This window comes from Lynx rufus, unplaced genomic scaffold (genome assembly GCF_022079265.1).
Source record: "Lynx rufus isolate CCGP_SWC_20201006 ecotype Redwood Valley unplaced genomic scaffold, mLynRuf1.p SCAF_5, whole genome shotgun sequence".
Classification (NCBI taxonomy): Eukaryota; Metazoa; Chordata; class Mammalia; order Carnivora; family Felidae; genus Lynx; species Lynx rufus.
In genome coordinates, this window is record NW_025814867.1 from 87,824,533 (window position 1) to 87,849,495 (window position 24,963).

Genomic DNA, 24,963 nt, shown 5'->3' on the forward strand with positions numbered 1-24,963 from the left:
CAGAATAAATAAAGCTTTCTTTTCCCTTAGCTTCCTCATGTTTCTTCATTTCTCACCTTAAATATCTTCTCGTAGATGACTTTTCTCAACCTTTCTTCTAAAACAGATTCTCTGTCCCATCCCACTTTTTTTTTTATATCATCTCCTTTAATTTTCTTCATAGCTTTAATTATCTATGTATCTGCATTTGTTTTACTGCGTTTTTTTTTAATGTTTTGATTTATTTTTGAGACAGAGAGAGACAGAGCACGAGCAGGGGAGGGGCCGAGAGGGAGGGAGACACAGAATCTGAAGCAGGCTGCAGGCTCTGAGCTGTCAGCACAGAGGCTGACAACAACGAAGTGTGTCTCAAACTCACCCACTGTGAGATCATGACCTGAGCTGAAGTCAGAGGCTTAACCGACTGAGCCACCCAGGCGCCTCCTGTGTTACTTTTTACTTTGGTAATACTTCTTTGCATTTGCCTTCGTGTTTTGCATATGACATACATTCAATTCACAAATCATGTTGTTAGAAACTAGAATTTACAATTAGATGGGACGTTAAAAATTACCTTCAACTACTCCTTCTTTACAGGTGAAAAAAACAAAGTCTAAAGAGTGTGAGTTGTCTGGGGTCAGAGAAACAGTAGCTAGCTTTGATTCTGAGAGCTATAATTTCCACAACAGTTTCATTTTCATTTGCAACAACCATTTGCCCTATTCCAATGTCATGCAATTTTTGCAAAAATCACTAAAATGAAGACGAGCTTTCTTCTTCTTGTTGTTGTTTTAATGTTTATTTATTTTGAGAGAGAGAGAAAGAGAGAGTTCCAAGCAGGCTCCATGCTGTCAGCATGGTCTAAGGTGGGGCTTGAACTCACCAACCTGGAGGTCATGACCTGAACTGCAAGCAAGAGTCCGACCATTAACCAACTGAGCCACCCAGGCACTCCAAATAGGAAGGTTTTTAGCAATTTGTTACAGAAATGACATTATTTTTCTAAGCCTTCATTCTAAGATGCCTAGAATGGGCCCTCCAATGGATGGACAGGACCTGGTTAGGAAGGCCAGAAGTCACACTTCACAATGGCACTAAGTCGGACTTCTTTGTTTCTCCCTCCTTGGCTGTCCCACCTCCCTCCCTTTCCCTTCTTCCGGGTCAACCTCCCCAACACCGCTACCCCCGAGGCTCCGCCCCCTTCAGGGCCGCGTGCCCTGCGCCAAGATGGCGCCAGGCGCTTCTGCTTCGGAAGTGAGCTCACACTACTCCGGAAGGGAAGGCGGGGAAAGAGCAGGCGGGTGGGTGACCCGCTGTGGGGCTGTGGGTGGGGCGGCGACCGCAGCTGTGGTATTCACGCTTGGGGCTGGGGAGAGGGCGAGGGACTCGCCGGTCTTGGGAGCCCAGTCGAGGGCCCAGGGCCGGGGGCGTTGGAGGAAGTCGCCCCGAGCGGCTCACCACTGGCCGGAGGAGAGGCGGCCCTGGGAGCCGGCGTTCCGCCCCCGGCGGCCTCCTTCCCCAGCCCTCCTCCCGGGTTGCGCGCGGGCGGTCCCTGTTCTGTCACGGGGGCTGCGGCGGGAACCGTCGAGCGGGCTGGACGGAACCCTCCGCCAGAGGACCCGCTGGAGGAGCAGAGGGAGCGCGGCGGGCCAGTCCGTCAGCTCAGAGGTCAGGCCTCGGGTCGCGGTCCGTGGTCCTCCGTCCTTCGGCGAGCCCTCTTGGCTAAGAGTCCCCGACCTCCCCGCACTGCTTCTGCTTCTCCTTTGAGTAAACCACCAAACCCTCTGGCAGGGTGATTTTTTTCCTCCTTGCATTTGCCGGGAAAGAGATATATATTTAAAGGGTTTCTGTCCTCATTGCTACCCTTGCCCTCTTAAAAGTTTTCCTTTGGTAGGAATGCTTGTATTCCTTCCCTGGACCATTTGATGGTTCCCATCCAGCCGCGGCCTGATTTAGCAACTGGAATCACCTTCAGATCAAATCTTAAAAATTCGCACCTACAAAACTACTCTGCAGAGTTGTTCCCTCCCGCCCAAGAAGGGCAAATGGACTTTGGAGTTAAGATGCAGGGGGGTGAACCAGTGTCAACAATGAAAGTCTCAGAGAGTGAAGGAAAGCTGGAGGGCCTGGCCACAGCGGTGACCCCAAACAAGAACAGCAGCAACAGCAGCTGTGGGGGTGGAATCAGCAGCAGCAGCAGCAGCAGTAGTCGCGGTGGCAGTGCAAAAGGCTGGCAGTACAGGTAGGTCCTTTCCTCAAGGTGATTTCCTCAGGTAGGGGTGACTATGCTGGAGTCTGCATTTTGGCCGTTGTTGAAAGGTAAAGTTACCTAGTGACTTCCAGAAGCAACTAATACATCTCATTTGGACCTGGGATCTCATCTTTCATAAGAAAGATTTCATTCATTCATTCGTCCATTCAACAGGTATTTATGGAAGGCCTTTCGGAGAATACATAAGTGTATCCCTGAACTTCCTCTACATCCCTAGAGTTCATTCCTCTTCTGATTTAATTTCTGTGCTCACTTCTGCTTTTGCGTGTGTTGTAATTTGTTTACAGGCCTGTGTTTACAGTTCCTGCTTGACTGTGAAGGCAGGAACTGCTTAACTCAGCTCTCTCCAGAGGCTAGGAAATGCTAGGTGCTCAAACATATTTGTCAAGTGATTGAATGGAATCATTGAATAAGAAAAGATTCTTGCGGCCCCTGGGTGGTTCAGTCTGTTAAGCCTCTGACTTCCGGCTCAGGTCATGATCCTGGCATGGGGCTCTGTGCTGATAGCTCAGAGCCTGGAGCCTGCTTTCTCTCTCTCTCTCTCTCTCTCTCGCTCTCTCTCGCTCTCTCTCTCTCTCTCCCTCTCTCTCCCTCTCTCTCCCTCTCTCTCCCTCTCTCTCCCTCTCTCTCCCTCTCTCTCCCTCTTCCTCTCCCTCTCCCTCTCCCCATTTGCACTCTGTCTTTCTCTCAAAAATAAGCATTAAAAAAAAAAAAAAAGATTTTTGCCCTCATGGTGTTTGTGACTTAGAAGGGGAGATACACGTAAACAATTTGAACACAGGGGCACAGATACAGATACTGGTGCCTCTAATACTCTAAACCAGGGAGACTGGAGACATTTCAGTTTGAGTTGGTCAGGCCATTTAACTCTGTCATGATGAGAAATTCTACATTTGTTAATTTTCATTAATATGGAGGATAAATTTAAGGAGCAGGAAGAGAGTGCTGGAGAAGCAATGGTAGTTTTGTTTTTGCTTTTGATGAGTAAAGTATAGGAGGATATAACCAGAATCTTTTTAATTGAGATATATTTTACATGTAACATTAGATTCAAGTGTACAACATGATTCCCTATTTGTATGTGTTGATCACCACAGTAAATCTAGTGAACATCCATCACCATACATATTACAATATTTTTTTTATTGTGATGAGAACTTTTAAGATTTCTCTCTTAGCAACTCTCAAATACACAAAATGTTATCATTAATTATAGTCACCATGCTGTACATTACATCCCCAGGACTTATGTTGTAACTGGAAGCTTGTACCTTTTGGCCACCTTCACCCAATTCACAGTCCATGCCTCCACCCCCTTCCCCCACCTCTGGCAAACCACTGGTCTGTCCCTATCTAGGAGTTCATTTTTATTTTATTTTGTTTGGTTTGTTTGTTTAGATTTCATGTATAAGTGAGATCACACAGTATTTGTTTGTCTAACTTCACTTAATGCCCTCAGGGTCCATCCATGTTTTTGCAAATGGCAAGATTTCCTTTTTTTTTTTGGTGGCTAAATAATATTCCATTTTATATACTACATTTTCTTTATTTGTTCATCCGTTGATGGACACTTAGGGTGCTTGGCTATTGTAAATAATGCTGCATTGAACATAGGGGTTCAGATAATCTTTTCAAGTTAATGTTTACTTCTTTTAATGTTTATTTATTTTTGAGACACACACACACACACAGACACACACACACACGGAGCATGAGCGGGGGAAGGGCAGAGAGAGAGGGAGACACACAGACTCTGAAGCAGGCTCCAGGCTGAGCCTATCAGCACAGGGTCCAATGCAGGACTCGAACTCACAAACCGTGAGGTCATGACCTGAGCCCAAGTCGGATGCTTAACTGACTGAGCCCCCCAAGTGCACCCCCCCTTTTTTTTTTCCAGATAAATACCCAGAAGTAGAATTGCTAGATCACCAGAATCTTAAGAAAGAATGAATTCAGGCTATACCATTGTATTGCAGCTAAAGAAATGAATTGTTAAATTTTGGTTAACTGACTCCCTGTGTACTTAACTCTAGTCATTTTTAGCCCTGTGCTATTTGTAGTTGTGAAATTTGTGTGAAACTTGAAAGGGATTAAAGCCAAGATTTTGTGGGACACCTGAATGGCTCATTTGGTTCAGTATCCAACTCTGGATTTTAGCTTGGGTCACAATCTCACGTTTTTTGAGTTTAAGCCCTGAGTCAGGCTCTGTGCTGCTTGGGATTCTCTTTCTCTCTCTCTCTCTCTCTCTGCCCCTTCCCACACTCACTGTCTCTCTCTGTCTTTCAAAATAAATTTAAAAAAATAAAGCTAAGATTTTTGTGAACGATATGTACTTAACTATACACAGTATACACATAATATCCATATGTGTGAAATATGCATGACTATTAGCATACAGAAATGAAGTGTAGAAAATTATAACTTTATTGGTAAGTGATTTTAGGACAGGAAAGTATATTTAGTTACTGTGAGATATTTAGGGTCACTTTTGGAATCAACATGATCCTTTTTTTTGGTGGCTGAAGACTAACCATGTAAGATTATCAATTACTTGGCAAGGATATTTTGATATGACTTAAGGAAGCAAAATAAAGTAACATTCCAAGTCAGAAGTCTGTCTTCTGATAGATATCCTCAACTTTTTGAAACCCACTCTCAGTTGAATTAAAACGTGAAACAGAATTTTTAGCCCTGGAGAGAGTTGTCATAAAGCCACGCACTTTACTCCTGTACTTCAATTCAGAACTGTATTATATCCTTTGTTTAGTGTATTACTTAATGGTTACATGATTTTCAAACTAGAATCTATTGGAAGCACATATGAAAAAGGTTATCACGGTAAATGTACCAGAGAAAATGGCAACTGATAAGTGTAGGACAGCCCAAGAAGATTTGAAAAATTAACATGCAGACTCAGCTATATTGCTTCCTAGTACAATAATCAGTCATAATGGCCTTAAGTCATCTAGGAAAGCACAGTGTGTAAGAAGACAGAACCACGTGATATAGTGTTGAACAATTTCAAAGAAAATAGCTGAAAGAAAAGATGCTTAAATATTTGGAAAGTGCAGTTATGTGAAACTCTTCCCCAAGGGTGCAGGTATATAATGTGTTACTGCATTTACATACTGACATATTTTTATTTTAATGAAGTTTGTCCAAGACTAATCCTTCAACCTAGCTCTCAATTTAATTTGTCCCTTTGTCCTCTAGGACATTGATGAAGCAGTTTTCTCCAGTGCCCTGGGTTGCTCTCTCTTCCTGGCTTCTTCCTCTGAGACTCAAAGTTTGTAGACTTAAAAAAACAAGTATAGTAAAACTCAGCCTAATTCTTTTCTCTTAAAACTCATTTACACACAACTGCTTCCATTTCTTTAATCCTTGTTTATTGCTCAACCCATGATATTTGGCTCTATCCACACCAAGGATAGGAGTGAAAAAATGATGAATTTTTTTTAGATTCTTATTCCCATTGATTTCTCTATAACTGTATTAGTTACAATTCGTTTCTTGCCTTTTCTTTTTTTTCTTTTTTTTTTTTTTTAAAGATTTTACTTTTAAGTAATCCCTACACCCACCATGGGGCTTGAACTTACAACCCCGAGATCAAGAGTTGCATGCTCTACTGACTGGGCCAGCCAAGTGCCTCTCTTTTCTTGAGTTTTTGATATTACTTTCTCTTGGTTTCTCCTTTACCCTCTGAATGTTTTTTTTCTCCGTTTCTTTGGTTGGCTCTTTTCCTTAAAAGGCTGGTATGATATTCCATCATTTTCTTTCCTTAAGCTGCATGTTTTCTGTTTGTTATCTCATTCTCTTCCATGGCTTCAGCTATTTCTATAATTTCAGAGGCAATACATTCAACTGCCTACCTGTAATTTGCTACTGTTCCATTTTAAAAGTGGAGATTTTTGGTTATGTCTTACTGAGTAGTTGAAATTCAGTAAAGACCCTGTGATTCAGACCTGGACTTTAGCTTTACAAACTTAGAAAATTAATAAGCATCATGTTTTTGAGGTTTATAAATGCTGTCACATATCATTCCTTCATTCTTTTTTATGACTGAATAATATTCCATTATACAAATATACCATATTTTGTTATTCATCATTTGACACACATTTGGGTTGTTTCTGTTTTGTGGCTATTATGAATAATGCTACTTTGAACGTTTGTGTTCAAGTTTTGTGTGGATATGTGTTTTCATTTCTCTTTGGTGTATATCTAGGAGTGGAATTGCTGGGTCGTATGGTAACTTTACGCTTAACTTTTTGAGGAACTGTCAGACTATTTTTTTTTTAATTTAATTTAATTTTTAGAGAAAGAGCACAAGTGGGCAGAGGGGCAGAGGGAAAGAGAATCTCAACCAGGCTCCACACTCAGTGCAGAGCCCATTGCAGGGCTTGATTCCACAACTGTGAGATTGTGACCTGAACCAAAATCAAAAATCAGACACTCAACCCACTGAGCCACCCAGGTGCCCCCAGACTATTTCCTAAAGTAGCTATACCATTTTACTTTCTTGCCAGCAGTTTATTGAGTTTTAACTTCTTCATATTCTTACCAGCACTTTATTGTCTTTTTGATTAAAAAAAATTTGTTTTTTACATTTTTTTTTTTTTTTTTTTTTTTTTGAGAGACAGAGACAGAGCACAAGTCGGGGAGGGGCAGAGAGAGAATGAGACACAGAATCCGAAGCAGGCTCCAGGCTCTGAGCTGTCAGCAGAGCCCAACGCAGGGCTCAAACCCACAAACCGCGAGATCATGACCTGAGCTGAAGTTGTACGCTCAACCGCTCAACCATCTAAGCCACCCAAGCGCCCCTGTCTTTTTTATTTTAAATGTTTATTTTGAGAGAGAGAAAGAGAGAGCACCTGTGCGCGCGAGCTGGGGGGTGGGCAAAGAGAGAGGGAGAGAGTGGGAATCCCAGTCAGTGTGGAGCCTGACAGGGGGCTCAGTCTCAGAACTGTGAGACTATGACCTGAGCCAAAATCAGGAGTCGGACATTTAATTGCCTGAGCCACCTAAGTGCCCCCAATTTTTTTTTAATGTTTGTAAATTTCTTTTTATGTTTATTATTTATTTTGAATTTATTTTGAAATATGTGAGATAGTGTATTATCTACTGTTGTGTTACAAATTACCCCAAAATTTAGTGTGTTGAAACAGTAACATTTTTTATCCCAGAGTGTTCTGAAGCTTAGGTGGGTCCACTGGTTCTGGGTATTTCACAAGGCTACAGTTATCTTGAGGCTCAGCTGGGAAGAATTCACTTCCTGGCTCATTCGTGGCTCTTGGCACAATTCATTTCTTTTGGCCTGTTGGACAAAGACCTCAGTTCCTTATAAACTGACCGCTGGTGGTTTCCTTTGGTTCCTGGCTTCATGGGCATCTCCACAGAGCATCTTACTACTTGACGGCTTGTTATTTCAGAGTGAGGAAGTAAGAAAATGAGAATGCTAGCAAGATGGAAGTGACAGTCTTTTGTAACTTAAACATGGAAGTAAAGTCCCCATCACTTTTCACTATATTAGAAGTGAGTGATGAGTTGTGCCTGGGTGGTGCAGTCAGTTAAGCATCTGACTCTTGATTTCAGTTCAGGTCATGAGCTCATGGTTAGATCAAGCCCTGTATTGGGCTTTGTGCTGGCATCATGGAGCCTCCTTAGGATTCTCTCTCTCTCCCTCTGTCTCTGCCTCTCTCCCACTTGGGCATGGAATGAGTAAATGATGAGGTTCAGCCCACACAAGGGTGTGAATACCAGCAGGTGAGGATCATGGGAGCCACATTAGAAGGTGCCTATTACAGATGATAGTATAAATAGACTCTAGATCATCATCTATTGTTGAGACAGATTTGACAAGTAGGCAGTTGGAAATTTGTTTCTAAAGCTGAGAGTTTGGGACTGAAACTGATTGTCGGGGAATAAGAGGAGCTACTAGGAGATCAGTTGTAATGACCTAGACATGAGATAATACAGGGAAAGTGTTAGTAGGCTGGAAAAGAAGGAAACCATGGGAGGAAGGTTGACAGACCTTGGTGATGTACTGAGGGAAGGAAGTAAAAATTGACCTCTGTCATCCAGATTTGAAACTTTGAGAAGTCTACACGAGAAACAGATTTGGGGAGTCAAATGATGCATTTGGTTTTCCGTATGTTGAACTTAAGTTGCTAGAATGTTTAAGTTGTATATCCAGCTAGACTTTAGAGATGTGGAGCATGTCCAGCAAAGTAGATAATTGCCTTTGTAGTATCCAGAATGTATTCACTTCTGTTGTCACATTTAATCCTCACTACAGCTCTTAGAGGAAGGTAGGAAGGACACTGTTATCACCATTTTATAGTTGAATAAAACAGAAGTCAAAATGAATTGACCAGAGCCACGGCTAGTAAGTGGAAGAACTTTTATTTCTAAGTAGTTATTTGTGTAGAGGTATTTAAAGTTGATACACTCTCTAAAGGAATGGATAGTTATCGATAAATAGTTTAGGACATGGTGGTTTCATCCTTCACTGGTGTTCTAACTCATGCAGCAAATATTTTTGAGCCTCGGGGCGCCTGGGTGGCGCAGTCGGTTAAGCGTCCGACTTCAGCCAGGTCACGATCTCGCGGTCCGTGAGTTCAAGCCCCGCGTCGGGCTCTGGGCTGATGGCTCAGAACCTGGAGCCTGTTTCCGATTCTGTGTCTCCCTCTCTCTCTGCCCCTCCCCCGTTCATGCTCTGTCTCTCTCTGTCCCAAAAATAAATAAACGTTGAAAAAAAAAATTTAAAAAAAAAAATATTTTTGAGCCTCTATCATGTAGAGCCCTGTTATTTCCAAATTAATATATACATTCATAACAGTGAAAAGTAAGGACTCCCAAGGCTTATTTTGGGAAGATTCTGGAAAAGAATCAGAAAAGAGAAGAGAGGTGCCTGGCAAGCTCAGTCAGTAGAGCATGAGACTCTTGATCTTGGGATTGAGTTTGAGCCCCACATTGGATGTAGAGATTATGTAAAAATAAAGTCTTTCAAAAAAAAAAAAGAAAGAAAGAAAGAGCCTCAGCTGCATTTGCAAAATATATCACAATGACCCTTTTTCAAATCAAAGCTGATCAGTAAATTTATTAGATTAGCCCCAAATTTTCTTCTTCCAAAGTAATTTATATTTATATGTTGTGGTCTTTGTTCACCATTTAAAAGGAAAACAGATTTCTTAATTCTGGATCCTTCCTTCCTTTTTCATAGTAAGTGTTCAAAGTGTATAAAATGTGCATGTTTCCATTATTTTCATATTCTTCGTGTCAGCTTTCAGAAAAATGTACACATCTACAAATATGCCACTTATTGAGATGGACAGAAGAGAACTACCCAGAGGAGGAACTGAAAAGCAAACTGGAGTGTATAACAGGCCTGCTTGTCTTATTTTGGGCTCCATGCTGGCCAAGCCCTATTAACAAACAGATCTCTTTTCCTTATTAGCAAATAGTTACGGGTTTCAGTAAATGGGTAGAATTCTAAAAATGTATAGTATAGAAATAATTTTTTTGGTCAGACCTGGTGTCTACCACTGTAAATACTCTGTTAATAGGAAAAGTACCTGTACCTGTTTTCAAATGGGGAAAGGAGATCTGCGTAAACATAACCTAACATTTACTATCTTCAGGGTTTGACCACTTTTTGAGTTTGATTTGAAGAAAAAATTGTGAATGTTTACTTTTTCTCTCTGTAGGGGTTAAAGGAAACTTGAATGTGTACTTCTGTACCCTAGTTTTTGTTATCCTTATCTGAAAGTTGCTATCAATGCTAGTGAAAATAAGAGAAAGGCAGCTTATAGGCATGTAGCTGAAAACTATTAAATATTGTTCCAGAAATCTAGTGAGAACTACACCAAGCCTTGAGGAAAAATATTTGGTTTCTTATGGTATACTCTGATTTCTTAGTGTTTTATATTTTTGCTATAGGTCTAAACACAGTCCATTTGAGTTCATATTTTACATAGAAATTCTACTGTATCAAAACTATACAAGCAGGTTAATGTTAGAACATGCAAATTGGTCTTTTGCAAATAAATTGCATGATTTAGATTCCAGAAGAAATTGCCCAACAAATAGATTTGTGGGAAATTATATCTTTTTAAACTCTTCTGTTTTTGCTTTTGAACATAGTGGAGAATATTCTTGATGTAAATTATACTACCTTGCCTAGAGGCAACATCTTTGTTCCCTTTGAGAAAACATCTTCACTAGCTAAGAATCTTCCCCTATACCGATTTTGCTAAATAAAATGATTTGTATCCAGACTTATTCAGGTTTAACTTAAAACTAAATTGCCTGTTTAAATAGTTACATTATTGTTTTGGTATTACCATCTGGGTTTTAGAACAGTTTATTTGGTGGTGAAAGAAAGGATTTTCTTTTGGGTTTATAAGGTATTGTAACAAAACATGATTTCTCACTCAGCGTTTCCCTGTTCTTGAGTTTTGGCTGCCTTTGCAGTTTACTTCCATTGCTGTTCTTGAGGTTGGTTGGAAGGTCCCTAGAGGGGAGAGGCTGTTGCTACTGGCTGCAGCTGGAAGCCCTAGTTAAAAGGATGGTTGGGAGAGAAAAAGAAAAGAAGAGGAAAAATAGAGAAAACGGATATAGCAAAGAGATAGAGACAGGGAGAGAAAGAGAGGAAGAAAAGGAGGGAATGAGAATGATACAAAAGGTGAGATGAAATGCCACCAATAGTTGCTTCTGGAACAGCTTTCTTATCCTTGATAGAGGCCTTTTTAAAGTACTGCCTGAATCTGTAACCTCAAATCTGCAAAGAGAACTTCTTTATCAATTTTGTAGCTGTTTCACATATTTTTATAACATAATTGAAAAGAATATTTTTAATGTGATTTTTTAGAATAGGTAATATTATTAAAAAGTATTAGAAGGGAGGGGTCCAATGAAAAATCTTTCTCATCCTCGACTGATTCAGGTCTCCTCCCACCTAAAAATGGCTTCTTGTGTGGCAGTGAGACGTATAGTATCTCGATACTCTCTTGGTCTGTGGTGTCTTGGTTTTACTGAGGCCTGCTTCTGTGAAGCCTTTTGGAAGTATATGAGAGATAATAAATACTACTATCTGAAAAGATACTGTACCAGAAAAAGTTTTCTACTTTATTCTAAAAAGTTTTAATTACAGGTATAATGTTTCTCTTATTTGCAAACTTTACTTTTGAAATAATAATTTTCTGTTGAGAAAAACCTTTAGAATTTCAAATGATGAGTGATGTACACACATTTTAGGTTGAAAGGGTCATCAGACACATGAGAAAAACCAAGGCCCAGAGAGATTGATATGGCCAGGGTCAGTCGTGGCATTAGTCCTGGGAAAATTGGTATTAGATCCTGTATCCCTTTTATGTGCTCATTCCACAGCATAACACTACCTTACACTTAGGGTTTAGCAACTTAATTTTGAACCTAAGGGGTATTGAAAAGCCTACTCGTAATGTCTGAAAGTCCTGTTTATAGTAAGAGCTATAGCTCCTATTTTTGTTGGTAAACAATACTGCTTTAGGCTGGTGTGAGGAAATAGGTCCTCTTTTTACATTAAAGGATGAGAGTTAAATTGGGGTAGCCTGTTTGGAGAGCAGGTTGGTGATATTTATAAAAACTAAAAACGCATATACCTAGCAATTTCACTTTTAGCAAATATGTACAAAGATATGTACAACTCTGTTGCACCATTATTTGTAATAATAAAAGCCTAGACAAAAAACTCTGTTAGTAGGAGGATTGGAACTGGTTAACTATATGATACTGCCATAAAATGGATTACTGTGCAGATGTTAAGAAATGAGTTAGATCCATATGTGTCAGTGTGAAACTATCCCTAAGAAAACAGAAAAACAAGGTACAGAATTATGTGTATAATTGCAACCATTTGTTTAAAAAATAAAATGGTGTGTATATGTGCACACTTGTAGGTGCATAGAATATTTCTGAAGAAGTACACAAGAAATTGAGAGGTCTTTGCCTCTGAGAAGGGGAACTGGCGCCTGGAAGATAGGGTTGGATAATGTAATACATAGTAACGCTTATTGGGAGACAGTTCTCCCTTTGTTACTTACTGTTTTTTTCCAAAAAATTTGTATAGCAAACAGTCTTGGAAGATATAGTATCTCCCTCCTAAGCAGAAGGCAGGTTTATTTATCATCCAGTATAATAAAGATAAGGTCTCCTTGCTGCAGAGGTTAGGCCAACTTACTGTTCGCTGAAAGATGTTGGTTCTCTGCACACAGGTTCCTCAGCCTGTCCCACAATGTCCTGCATGTGCAGGCATCTCCGGTCCTCTGTGTTGCCCTGTGTGATGGGGCTATTGCTATGGCTACTGAAGTCTTTTGTCTCTGACTGAGGAGTCTCCTGTCTTTTGCCAGCATCCATGGAACTGGGCTAACTTGCTAGCTTTCAAGTAGGGTAACATCTCAGGTCTTCCATCATTCTTGACAAAATACCTACTGGAAAAAAAATGCAATAACTATTTCTTAAAATGAAAGAAGTGGAAGTCTTGGGCTTTTTAGGTCCCATCATTCTGACTTGAAAATGTCAGGCTAAGAAGATAAGACAGGGACGCCTGGGTGGACCAGTGGATTAAGTGTCCATCTCTTGATTTCCGCTCAGGTCATGATCTTAGGGTTCATGGGATGGAGCCCTGTGTTGGACTCTGCACTGACAACTTGGGATTCTCTCTCTCCCTCTCTCTCTGTCCTTCCTCCACTCTCTCTCTCTTTCAAAATAAATTAAAAAAAATTCAAAAAAAAGATAGGACAAATCTAGAAAACTGATCTAGAAAAATGAGCCTACACCAAAGGAATTTGCCTATGGAGGAATTGACTTCCTGGAGTGTGAGAGAATCAGTATTTGTTGAGCATTAACCATATTGACTTATACTTCAAATATATTTGGGGTGAATATATTTTCTTTTCTCATTATAAATCTGCAGGATAGATATTCTTATCCCCATTTACAGATGAAGAAACTCAGTACCAGATATGTTACTTGCCCAAGGTCACAGTGGAGTTCATACCTATAACTGTCTGACACTAAGCCATGCCCTTTCCATTATAATAAACAGCTTTCTTTCTTGAGGTGTTAGAGGTGACTTTCTACTTTAACATGTGGGAGTTTCTTCTGTCCCATCTTCATTGAAGGTCTGTTGTCAAATGACCAATTATCTGCATGAAGGATTTCCCAGTTGTCTGTAACAATCAGATTATGTATAGGATTTTTTTTTTTTTGGTCGGTGTAGGAAAACATTTTACAGCTGTGCTTCTCAAACTTTCTTCTTGAACTATCTTTTAGCTGCATAAGATATAGTAGGTACCTTAAGTGGATCTAGTTTGTGATTTAAAACAGCCCCTGGCTCGTATAACTTTCTTGGGAGTTTTCTGTATTTCAGAATTCATGAGAATTTTATATTCTACTCTCTATGTATCAGTTGCTTACAGAGGTCAGTATAGAGTCAGGGCCAGCTGAGAGGGAGGCCACAGGAATCAGAATACAATCAAATTGTCAGGTTGTTGTTGGTTTTTTTTTTTTTTTTTTAGTGTTTATTTGTTTATTTTGAGAGAGAGAGAGAAAGAGCACATGCGCTCAAGTGGCACAGAGGCAGAGATAGAGGGAGAGAGAATCCCAAGCAGGTCTCGTTCTGTCAGCATAGAGCCTGACAGGGGGCTCGAACCCACGAACCATGAGATCATTACCTGAGCTGAAACCAAGAGTCTGACACTTAACCAACTGAACCACCCAGGTACCCCAGGTTTATTTATTTTTTTAATTTTAGTAAAATATGCATATAAAATATACCATCTAAAGTATTTTTCAGGTGTGTAGTTCTGTGACATTAAGTACATTGACATGTTATGCAACTATCACTACTATTCATCTTTAGAGTTTTTCATCATCCCAGGGGTGCCTGGGTGGTTCAGTTGGTTAAGCATCCAACTTCGGCTGAGGTTGGTCTGGCCCTGTGCTGACAGTGCAGAGCCTGCTTGGGATTCTCTTTCTCTCTTTCTGCCCCTCCCCCAGTCATGCATACACACCTGTTCTCTTTCTCTCAAAATAAAAAGGTAAACTTAAAAGAATTTTTTGTCATCACAAACTAAAACTCTTTACCCATTAAATAATAACTCCCTATCCCCACCCAATCCTCAACCCCTTGCAACCACTATTCTACCTTCTGTCTCTATGATTCTGACAATTCTAGGTGTCTCACAGTGAAATCATACAACTTTTGTCGTTTTGTGTCTGGCTTACTTCACTTGGCATAATGTCCTCAGGGTTTATCCATGTTGCAGCATGTGTCAGAATTTCCTGCCTTTTTAAGGCTGAATAATATTCAGTTGCGTGTATTTACTACATTCTATTTATCCATTCATTTGTTGATGTACATTTGATTTGTTTCCATCTTCTGGCTATTGTGAATAATACCGCTGTGAACATTGGTATACAAATACCTGTTTGAGTACTTGCTTTCATTCTTTTGTGTGTATACCCAGAGGTAGAATTGCTGAATCATATAGTAATTCAGCATTTAACTTTTTGAGGAGCCACCATTATTGTTTACCACAGCAGCTATACCATTTTACATTCCCACCAATAATGCAGAAGGGTTCCAATTTCTCCATACCCTTGCCAACCCTTGTTATTTTCTGTCTTTTGGTTTGGTTTGGTTTGGTTTTGGTTTTGATAATAGACATACTAGTGGATATGAGGAAATAGTTTTATTCCTGCAAAAAACTCATTGAAGAAAGCAGCAGCAGTTACCATAGTAAAGTAAATTTGCTATTTCCACCCTGGAATTAGGCATACTTATCTACCTAGTCACAGGCACAGAGGCAGTTTGGAATACTCAGGTCTTCTGTCAGAGCAGGTAAGTATGTCTTCTTTGGGTAGGAGGCGGATCCAAGGGAAGGAGCCCAGAGGAGCTGAGCCCTTCATGCCCAACTGTGGGATGTGTGAGGGGAAGAGTGGGGAAAAGAGGATGGGAGCTCTCTAGAGAAGTTCTCCACATGGAGATGGATGTGTGAGGAGGGAGCAAGTTTTTTCTTAATATTTATGAGAGTTTTGATATTAAAAATGCTTTAACTTATTTTTTTAATGCTCTAACTTATTATAGTCAAGTACATTTGCTCTAGAAACGCAATCTAATTTTACCCTGTTCTCCCACCCACCCACCCAGCCCAGTTTTGAGTATGTGTAGGTTAATTTGGGAAGTAAGAGCTTATAGGAAACACAGTTCTACATTTCAAAAGAGCAATGGTCATATAGTCCCCTCGGAGAGTTTTAAAAAATTTAATCCATGCATAATAACAGATAGAAGTAGCTCTCTGCCCTGAACTATCCTGCCTGTTCAAGATAATTGGACATTTAAAAAAGTGTTTTAATTATAAAAAGAATAGGGTATTAAAATTGGAAAATGTGAAATAGTAAAGACAGCAAAGTAAAACCATCCATAACTTCTCCATCTTCTCCATCCAGTGATGGAGTTACTATTTTGTGTAGTTTTGTCCTGTGCACATTTTTTATAGGCTGTATTAAATTTGGTATTTTATAAATAAAAAAACTTAATTATCTTTTTTTTTTCAACGTTTTTTTATTTATTTTTGAGACAGAGAGAGACAGAGCATGAACGGGGGAGGGGCAGAGAGAGAGGGAGACACAGAATCGGAAACAGGCTCCAGGCTCTGAGCCATCAGCCCAGAGCCCTACGCGGGGCTTGAACTCACGGACCGCGAGATCGTGACCTGGCTGAAGTCGGACACTTAACCGACTGCGCCACCCAGGCGCCCCAAAAAAACTTAATTATCTTAAAGCACTTCCCCATGTTGTTAGAAACTCATAAACATTTTACTTGGTGAATTCTATTCACCTTGGTGATATATATATATATATATATATATATATATATATATGTATGTTTTTTTTTTTATTTAAATTCCAGGTAGTTAACATACAGTGTAATGCATGATACTTCTTAATAATTCTCCTGATGTTGTTCATTGAGCTTATTTTCTTCCTTTTCTCTCCATTCACTTCTTTCTTTCTTTTCTTTTCTTTTCTTTCTTATTTTAATTATTGTAAGTAGTGCTATAGTGGACAAGGTTGCATATTATCTTTGTCTACATTTCTAATTATTTATCTTAGACTAGATACCTGGAAGTAAAATTCTTGGGCCGAAGAGCATTAACATTTAAAAAAAATTAATTACAGTAAAACATACAGTGTTATATTAGTTTCAGGTGTGCAATACAGTGATTCAACAATTTTGTACATTACTCAGTGCAAAGAGCATTAACATTTTTAAGGCTTTTTGCAGGAAGGGAATGTCTTTTACTTCATACTTTTGGGTATAGACTAAGATATGGTTGGAATTAGATTTTGTTTTATCTGAAATTGATTGGAGTGTACAGGCTGTGTTGATTTTTTTTTTTTTGACAGTTACTCAGAATTGCCTTGTGGTTTTATAGAAACATTCTGCTTCTATCTTCCCATTGCTTAAATCATTCTGCAGAGATTTCTTGAGCACCTGCTATATCCCAGGCTATAAGCTAGGTGCTACAAGGAATACCAGGATGAGTAAGAAGCAGTCACTGCTCTGCAGAATATCTTTTTACAGCAGAAGGACTTACATGTGTTGCAGTCGTTCCCATCTGTTGTCAGCTGCTTTTTCCTTAGCTAAGCAGGCTGCTCTCTCCCTTCATCATGCTATTTATATTATCAAGGGAATGAACCAAAACTAAGCTAATTTTGGAGGACAGTTTTTGCTTAGTAGAAAGTAGGAATTTTGATCTGTGGCTTGACTGGCACCTGCTTTACACTGACTACAGCTTGCATAAATTTCTGCCTGCAGTTAAATGTGTTAAGGTGTCCAAGACTAATTCCTCTACTGTATCTGGGCTATGGAATCTGCCTCTCTCTCCCATTTCTCTCTTTCTTCTGAGTCTTGAACCTTTCTTTCTATCTCCTTCTCTTTGGGTACTTAGAATTACCCCATCCTAAGCCTACATCCTTTTAACCAGTTCTGTTTCTCCCAGTGTCTCTTGGTTACTGCCAGCTGGCTCAGCCTTCATCATTTCATTGATCTGTTATCTCTTGGTTGGTAAATCTAATAGAAACTTCTCAGTCTGCATCTTAGTTCACCCCCCAGTAGCACTGAACATGCTTGACCACAAACTCACTTAAAGTACTCCCGGTTTTCTTTCTACTAGTCAGCTACTACTTATCTTCTGTCTGCACTCCTCTTGCATTTGAAACTTTTCCTGAGGGTTCTCCCTTAGGCTCTGTTCTATCGCTGGTCATTTTATAATCCTTCCTGGGTGATTTTATTTACTCTTCTGGCTTCAAATACCAGTTACATGCTTATATGCTGATTACTACCAAATCTATATGTCCAATCCAAATCATGCTACCTTATTGGCTATCTCCTTGTGTATGGTCTACAGATCCCTGAAATTCAATATGTTAAGTTGGGACAAACCCAAAACTTCCTCTGTGGTCCCCATTTTAGTGAAAGTATTAGTATCTGCACAGTTGTTCCAGCTGAACTCCGGGTGTTGTCCCTTCTCTCTCACCCTACTGTCACTCTCCATCTCTTTCTCACTTCACATCTAATCAGTCAGGTCCCGTCATTTCAGCCTCAGTCACCACTGAATCCCGTGTCTTTAATGAAATACCCTTTTCATTAGTATGACAGCTAAAAACACAGGCCCAGTGTGTCTCTCCTCTAGTAGGAGCCCTTGTCATTGTCTTTTTCTTCAAGGAGATATATTTCTCTTATGTTAGATGGTGGTTTGGGGTTGGAGAGAAATCACCTTTTTATTTTCCCATCCTTTTCAGTGGGTTTTCAGAGTGCTTTGCATTTAGGAGGTCATGAGTAATTGTGCGGAACTGAAATGAAAGGATTTGAAGCTGTTCAGAAAGTAGCTTAATTTTAAAAGCTTCTACATATCTTCCTTAAGTCTGATCAAGAAAGGTTAAGAAATACATGTGTTATAGTAATGGAGACTTAGGAATTGAAATAATCATTATTAAGATAGATGAGCCTCACATTAAATGTAATAATGCCACTTGGCATAGTTCAGTTAATCAGTTATTTTTATAGACTATCAGCCTCTAGTACTAATCCCAATTGAATGTTAACAAGTTTAGAAGATCAGAATATACCCAATTTGTTGATCGGTGGAGTTGCTGAAGGACTGAAAAAGAAATTAACTTTTTCACAGCTTATTTTTCCGTGTATTTGTCTTTTGGACCATCATCTCTACTTCATAGAACACAAAATAGTAGTATGATATGATCACATATGTGGTGTGTTCCCATTTGAACAACTAGATTTTATTAATGTTAACAGGTACATTAAGAATCTATAGAAATTCACACATTTTAAATGGGAGCAAAGCATAAAGGTTAGAGGTACCACATAAAGAATCAGTTATAAAGGAGGTAGAGAGGAGAAAGGGAAGAGTGAACAAAAAGGTGGTCGCTCATAGAGCTCTTTATAGTGGCCACCAGATGGCACAGTTGTTCTACATCTGCCGGTTGCACTGACCTGACCAGGGAGGGAAAGTACGGGAACATGACAGTGCCAACCAGCTGTTCCAGAGAATAGGATGTTCTTAAGTTGGTTCTTTGTAGCCTCAGATGTCTGTATCATGTAATAAAAGTAGGCCAGCAGTTTGTAATTAATTGCGTATTTGAATTTCTAGTTATTTTGAGGCTGGCTTGATGCTATTGTCAAATAAGCCATGGTGATATCACCCTTGTAATTTTTGTGAGAAAGCTTAACTCTTTAGATGAAAGCATCAACAAAATGTTAACATTTAAAAATTGAACAAAAAACATTACTATACTATACAACATTACTTTGATTTTATTTCGTGAATGTTGCTACTGGAATTGTACCCTTAAGGATTCATTGATAACTATTAAATGACTGGTAGAAACAACTTAGATGTGACCAAAATGAGGGATACCTTTAGTTATATGAGAGACTGGACAAAAATAAAAGAGATGAGGCATTATTTTCAGTTGCTTAGAAATAAACATTTTTGTTTGTTTTTCTCAGTTGTGGGTATATACTGAGTTTTTAAGAAGGATTCTTTCCACAGTTCACATGTGCATTTGGAGGATATAATGGTCCTAGCACCAGAGGAATTGAATTTTATTGAATTGTAATGTATTTATCATATGCCAGTAGTCCTAGTATAGTGATGAAGGCTTGGTGTAGAGAACCTAGATTAAGGGGGAAAACCAAAAATGGTGAATTATGGGATATTTTGGTTCTTTGAAGAAACAATTTAATTTAGGTTATGTGGCACCATAGGCTTTTTGTGGATTGGTGCAGAGTATAAATATACACATACATACGTACATATATAAATACATAAATTCAGGTTATGAAGCTACAGAGTAGAATGAACAAAGAATAAGGTTGGTTTTTTTTTTTTAATTAAGGTATAATTGCCATATTAGTTTCCAGGTGGACAACATAATTTGGTATTTGTATATATTGTGAAATGATGACCATAAGAAGTCTAGTAAAAATCTATCACTACACATATTTTTTATTTTTTAGAGAAAGAGCAGAAGTGGGGAGAGAGGCAGAGGGAGAGAGAGAATCTTAAGCAGGCTCCACACTCAGTGTGGATCCCGATGCAGGGCTCAATCCTGCAACCCTGGGATCATGACCTGAGCTGAAATCAAGTCAGGCACTTAGCCTACTAAGCCACTCAAGTGTCTCTATCATCACACATATACTTTTTTTTTCTTGTGATGAGAACTTTTAAGATCTACTTTCTTAACAACTTTCAAATATGCAGTACAGTATTTTTAACTATATGCTCTGTGGTGGATATAACATCCCCAGGACGTATTTATTTTGTGATTGGAAATTTGTGTCTTTTAACCACTTTTATCCATTTTACTCAACCCCACCCCATCAGTCTGTTCTGTGTATCTGTGAGCTCTTTTCTAAAGATTATTTTCTGGGACTCCTGGTTGGCTCAGTCGGCAGAACATGCAACTCTTGATCTCAGGTTTGTGAGTTTAAGCCTCATGTTGTGTGTAGAGATTACTTAAAAATAAAAAATTCTTCTGAATTTTTTATTTTTATTTATTTATTTTTAATTTAATTTTTTAATTTTGTAAATTTTATTTATTTTTTATTTAAAAATTTTTTCTAACGTTTACCTACTTTTGAGAGAGAGTGTGAGCGGGTAAGGGGCAGAGGGAGGGAGACACAGAATCTGAAGCAGGCTCCAGGCTCTCAGCTGTTAGCACGGAGCCCGATGCAGGGCTTGAGCCCCCAAACCGAGATAATCATGACCTGAGCTGAAGTCGGGCGCTTAACCTGAGCCACCCAGGCATCCCTATTTTTAAAAATTTTTTTTAATGTTTATTTATTTTTGAGAGAGACAGAGCATGAGTCGGGGAGGGGCAGAGCCCGAGGTGGGGCTTGAACGCACAAGATGTGAGATCATGACCTGAGCTGAAGTTGGACGCTTAGCCAGCTAAGCCATCCAGGCACCCTGATTTTTAGAGTCCATATATAAGTGAAGGAATAAATTTTGAGGGCAAGAACAGTTGAGGGAAGCTGAGCTGTGTGTTAAATACCTAAAACAGAGGAGGAACTCTTTGGGAAGTTATTTTTGGGCAGAGTCCAGGGGCACTGGGATTCCAGTGACCCCAAAGAACTATTTAAGCCTGAAGCTTGGGAAAGATGTGGGAGCCATACAAGAAAAATATCTTCCTGCTTTTCTAAGTACCAGTGGAGCTGAAAGAGATAGCTTTGATGTGACCTGGGCTGCAACTAGAGGAACTCCAGCAAAAACCCAAAGGGCTGGGTTTCCAGAGAAGAATCCTTTCTTCTAGATGTAGGCTTTAGAAAGTGTTTAAATGGGAATTCAACTGGGACTGTCAATTTTAACATGACATAATATGTAACAGAACTTTGAGTTAGCGTTTGAGAAGTTGACAACCTTTGTCTTCTTGAGATTAGTGTGACCTTATAAAATCCAAAGGACTCGAGTAGTTTGACTTAATATTAATCAACAATGTTGTTTGCTAGCCTTAGAATGAAAAAGCCTTAGAACAAAAAACATATACTCAGTCATGGGATCACATCTTTATTTTCAGATTTGATCTTTATTTTCAAGCACTTTGAGGAAATGAGACTGGAAAGACACTCAACATTGAGTTTATTCCTGAGGCATCTCCTACTCACTGCCCAGTAATAGCTGCTAAATCTTATAATCAATTTGGTTATTTTGTTTTCCTGAGAGAGTCTTTATCTTTAGCCCTTTTTATTTGTCATTGAGATCAATCTAAATCTGTTTTGATTTCTCCCTTGCTTTTGCCTTTAACATCCATGTTTGAAAGGTTGCCATTTGCCTCACATTGTCAGTTTCCTTTATGCCGGTTAGCTGAAATTTTACCAAATATGCTCTGTGATTTAGGGATAGTAAAGAAAATAAATGATTAATATCCATTGCATTTTATAGCGTAAATTTAAAACTTTACAGTAGGTGAGTTTAAAAGGAATTCTGATATAAACTACAAAACAAATCAAGCCCATTATCAACAAATAGTCTGTGTAGGTCTAACTTTAATATGTTTTCATATGTATGAGGAACCTTAATATATTGGAAAAGAAATATCAATGAGGTCTTGGATTTTCTATGTATCACTATACCAGAACATACATGTAATAAAGTGGAAAAAAAGGGGGCAGGAAGTGAAGAAACTCAGTTGTAATAAAGCTAATGACACAAGTCCCAAATAAAATCTTTCCAGTGGCAAAACTGATAGTGTTTTGCCTCATACCTGAGGTGGAGCAGGAGTGAGGGGTCACTCTCACCAAAAACAGGACCTATGTTTTAGAAGCCCAAGGAATCAGAGACAGAACAGATTGGTCTCTTGTGTGTTCCACCAGAGTGAAGAGGCATTGTTTAATTTAGAGACCCTTTTTGGTTTATTCTAGAATCATAAAACAATTTTATTTCTTTAGTATTTAATTGTTATATATAAAATATTTATATTTATAGTATATTTGTTTTATATTTATATAATTTTATATTTATATAATGATTTTATATTTGAAATACTATGATCTATAATAACTTATGGGGGATTATACTTGTTCTGAAGAAATCTGGTAAAATAAAGGCCTATGGATATCAAATTTGGGAGATTAAATACCTCTATTTGTTAACCTATAAATTTTACTTCTTATTTTTTTTAAGTAGACTCCATGCCCAATGTGAGGCTTGAACTCACAACCCTGTGATCAATAGTTGCATGCTGTACTGACTGAGCCAACCAGGCAGCCCTGTAAATTTGACTTCTGAAGAAAGTTTGAAGCATTTGTAGAACACCTATGTGTCTACAGCTATTTTTTAAATTGTTCAGTTAACTTCCTGATATTTCTTCTAATTTTCACTGACTCTGGTGCATTCTGATTTTTTTGAAACAGTGATCACATGGAAAATGTATATGGCTACTTAATGAAGTACACCAACCTTGTCACTGGGTGGCAGTACAGGTAAGTGTTTTTTCTGTGTTATATCCCTCTCCCAAGAAACCAGAAGTGGGGCTGATAATTTTATATTCTGAAATTACTTCAGTACAAACATGGATGGGAAACCTTCTAGAGAAGGATTTATAGTTATGTAAAAGTCCAATGAATTCTGCTTTTTAGAGGGTGAGAGGAATTGACATCTGTCCAGATGGCAGGCTCCAAATATCTCAAAAGTTAATATATTTTTTTTTTTTATTGAAGAATTATAGACATAGAAATACAATATAGGGTATTTTATTAGTTTCAGGTATACTAAAACATAGTGAGTTGATATTTATATGTATTACAAAATGGTCACATTAGTAAGCCTGGTTACCATCTGTCACTATACCAAGTTGTTAAAGTATTAGACTGCATTTCTTATGATGTACATTACATCCTTTTGTCTTACTTTATAACTGGTAGATTGTACCTCTTAATCCTGTTTACCTATATTATTTACCCCACCTCATCTAACAACCATCAGTTCGTTTCTATATCAGTGAATCTGTTTCTATTTTGTGTGTTGGTTTTGTTTTTTAGATTCCAGATATAAGTGAAATCATACGGTATTTTTGTCTTTCTGTCTGACTTATATCACTTAGTGTAATGTCCTCTAAGCTCGTCCATGTTGTCAGCAGTGGCAACGTTTCATTCTTTTTTATGGCTGAGTAATATATCATTGTGTATGTGTGTTTGTGTGTATCTATACCTGTACCATATTTTTTTCACCCATTCATCTTATCAATACACATTTAGGTTCCTTCCATATCTTGGCTATTGTAAATAATGCTGTAATGCACATAGGGTACATGTGTTTTTTCAAATTAGTGTTTTCATTTTTTTCAGATAAATTCCTAGAAGTGGAATTGTTGTATCATATGGTAGTTCTATTTTTATTTTTATTTATTTTTATTTTTTTCCTATTTTACCCATCCCTCCACCCATGCCCTCCCCCCCCCTCCCGTAATCATTAGTTTGTTCTCTATAGTTAAGAGTCTTTTTCTTGGTTTGTCTCTTTCTTCCTCTTTGTTCCTTTGTTTTGTTTCTTAAATTCCACATGAGTGAAATCATAATATGGTATTTGTCCTTATCTGACTCACTTTTTTCACTTACCATAATACTCTCTAGCTTCACCCATATTGTTGCTAATGGAAAGATTTCATTCTTTTTGTATGGCCAAATAATACACAGATAGTACACACACACACACACACACACGTATGTATGTATGTATGTATGTATGTATGTATGTATGTATGTATATCGCATCTTCTTTATCCATTCATTAGTCGATGGATACTTGGGCTGCTTCTATATCTTGGCTACAGTAAATAATGCTGCTATAAACATAGGGGGGCATGTATCCCTTGGAATTAGTGCTTTTTTATTCTTTGGGTAAATACCCAGTAGTGCAGTTGCTGGATCATAGGGCGGTTCTATTTTTAATTTTTTGAGGAACCTCCATACTATTTTCCACAGTGGTTGCACCAGTTTGCATTCCCACCAACAGTGCATGAGTGAGGGTTCCTTTTTCTCCATATCTTTGCCAGCACTTGTTATTTCTTGTGTTTTTGATTGTAGGCATTCTAACAGGTAGAGATGATATCTCATTGTAGTTTTGATTTGCATTTCCCTGAGTGATATTGAGCATCTTTTCATATGCCTGTTGACCATCTGTATGTCTTTTTTGGAGAAATTTCTATTCAAGTCCTCTGCCCATATTTTAACTGGATTGTTTGTTTTTTTGATATTGAATTTTATGAGTTCTTTATATATTTGGATGTTACCCTTATTGGATATATCATTTGCAAATATCTTCTCCCATTCAGTAGGTTGCCTTTTCATTTTGTTGATGGGTTTCTTCACTATGCAAAAGATTTTAGTTTAGGGGTGCCTGAGTGGCTCAGTTGGTTGGGTGTCCGACTTTGGCTCGGTCATGATCTCACTGCTTGTGAGTTCGAGCTCCACGTCAGGCTCTGTGCTAACAGCTCAGAGCCTGGAGCCTGCCTTAGATCTGTCTCCACCTCTCTGTGCCCCTCCCCCAGTTGCATTCTGTCTCTCTTTCTCTCTCTCTCTCAAAAATAAATAAACGTTAAAAATTTAAAAAAAAATGGGAATGCAAGCTGGTGTAGCCACTCTGGAA

At 38.7% G+C, this 24,963-nt stretch overlaps 1 protein-coding gene across 1 annotated transcript in view; it reads left to right on the forward strand.

Moving 5' to 3' along the window:
• Window positions 1–1,355: 1,355 nt before the first annotated feature.
• OSBPL11 (oxysterol binding protein like 11) overlaps window positions 1,356–24,963 on the forward strand; it is an 85,170-nt gene continuing 61,562 nt past the window's right edge. Inside the window, exons 1-2 of the mRNA XM_047098971.1 lie at window positions 1,356–2,221; window positions 22,734–22,802. Coding sequence (XP_046954927.1) covers window positions 1,905–2,221; window positions 22,734–22,802 — 386 coding nt within the window. The 5' untranslated portion in view covers window positions 1,356–1,904. The remainder of the gene's footprint in view (window positions 2,222–22,733; window positions 22,803–24,963) is intronic.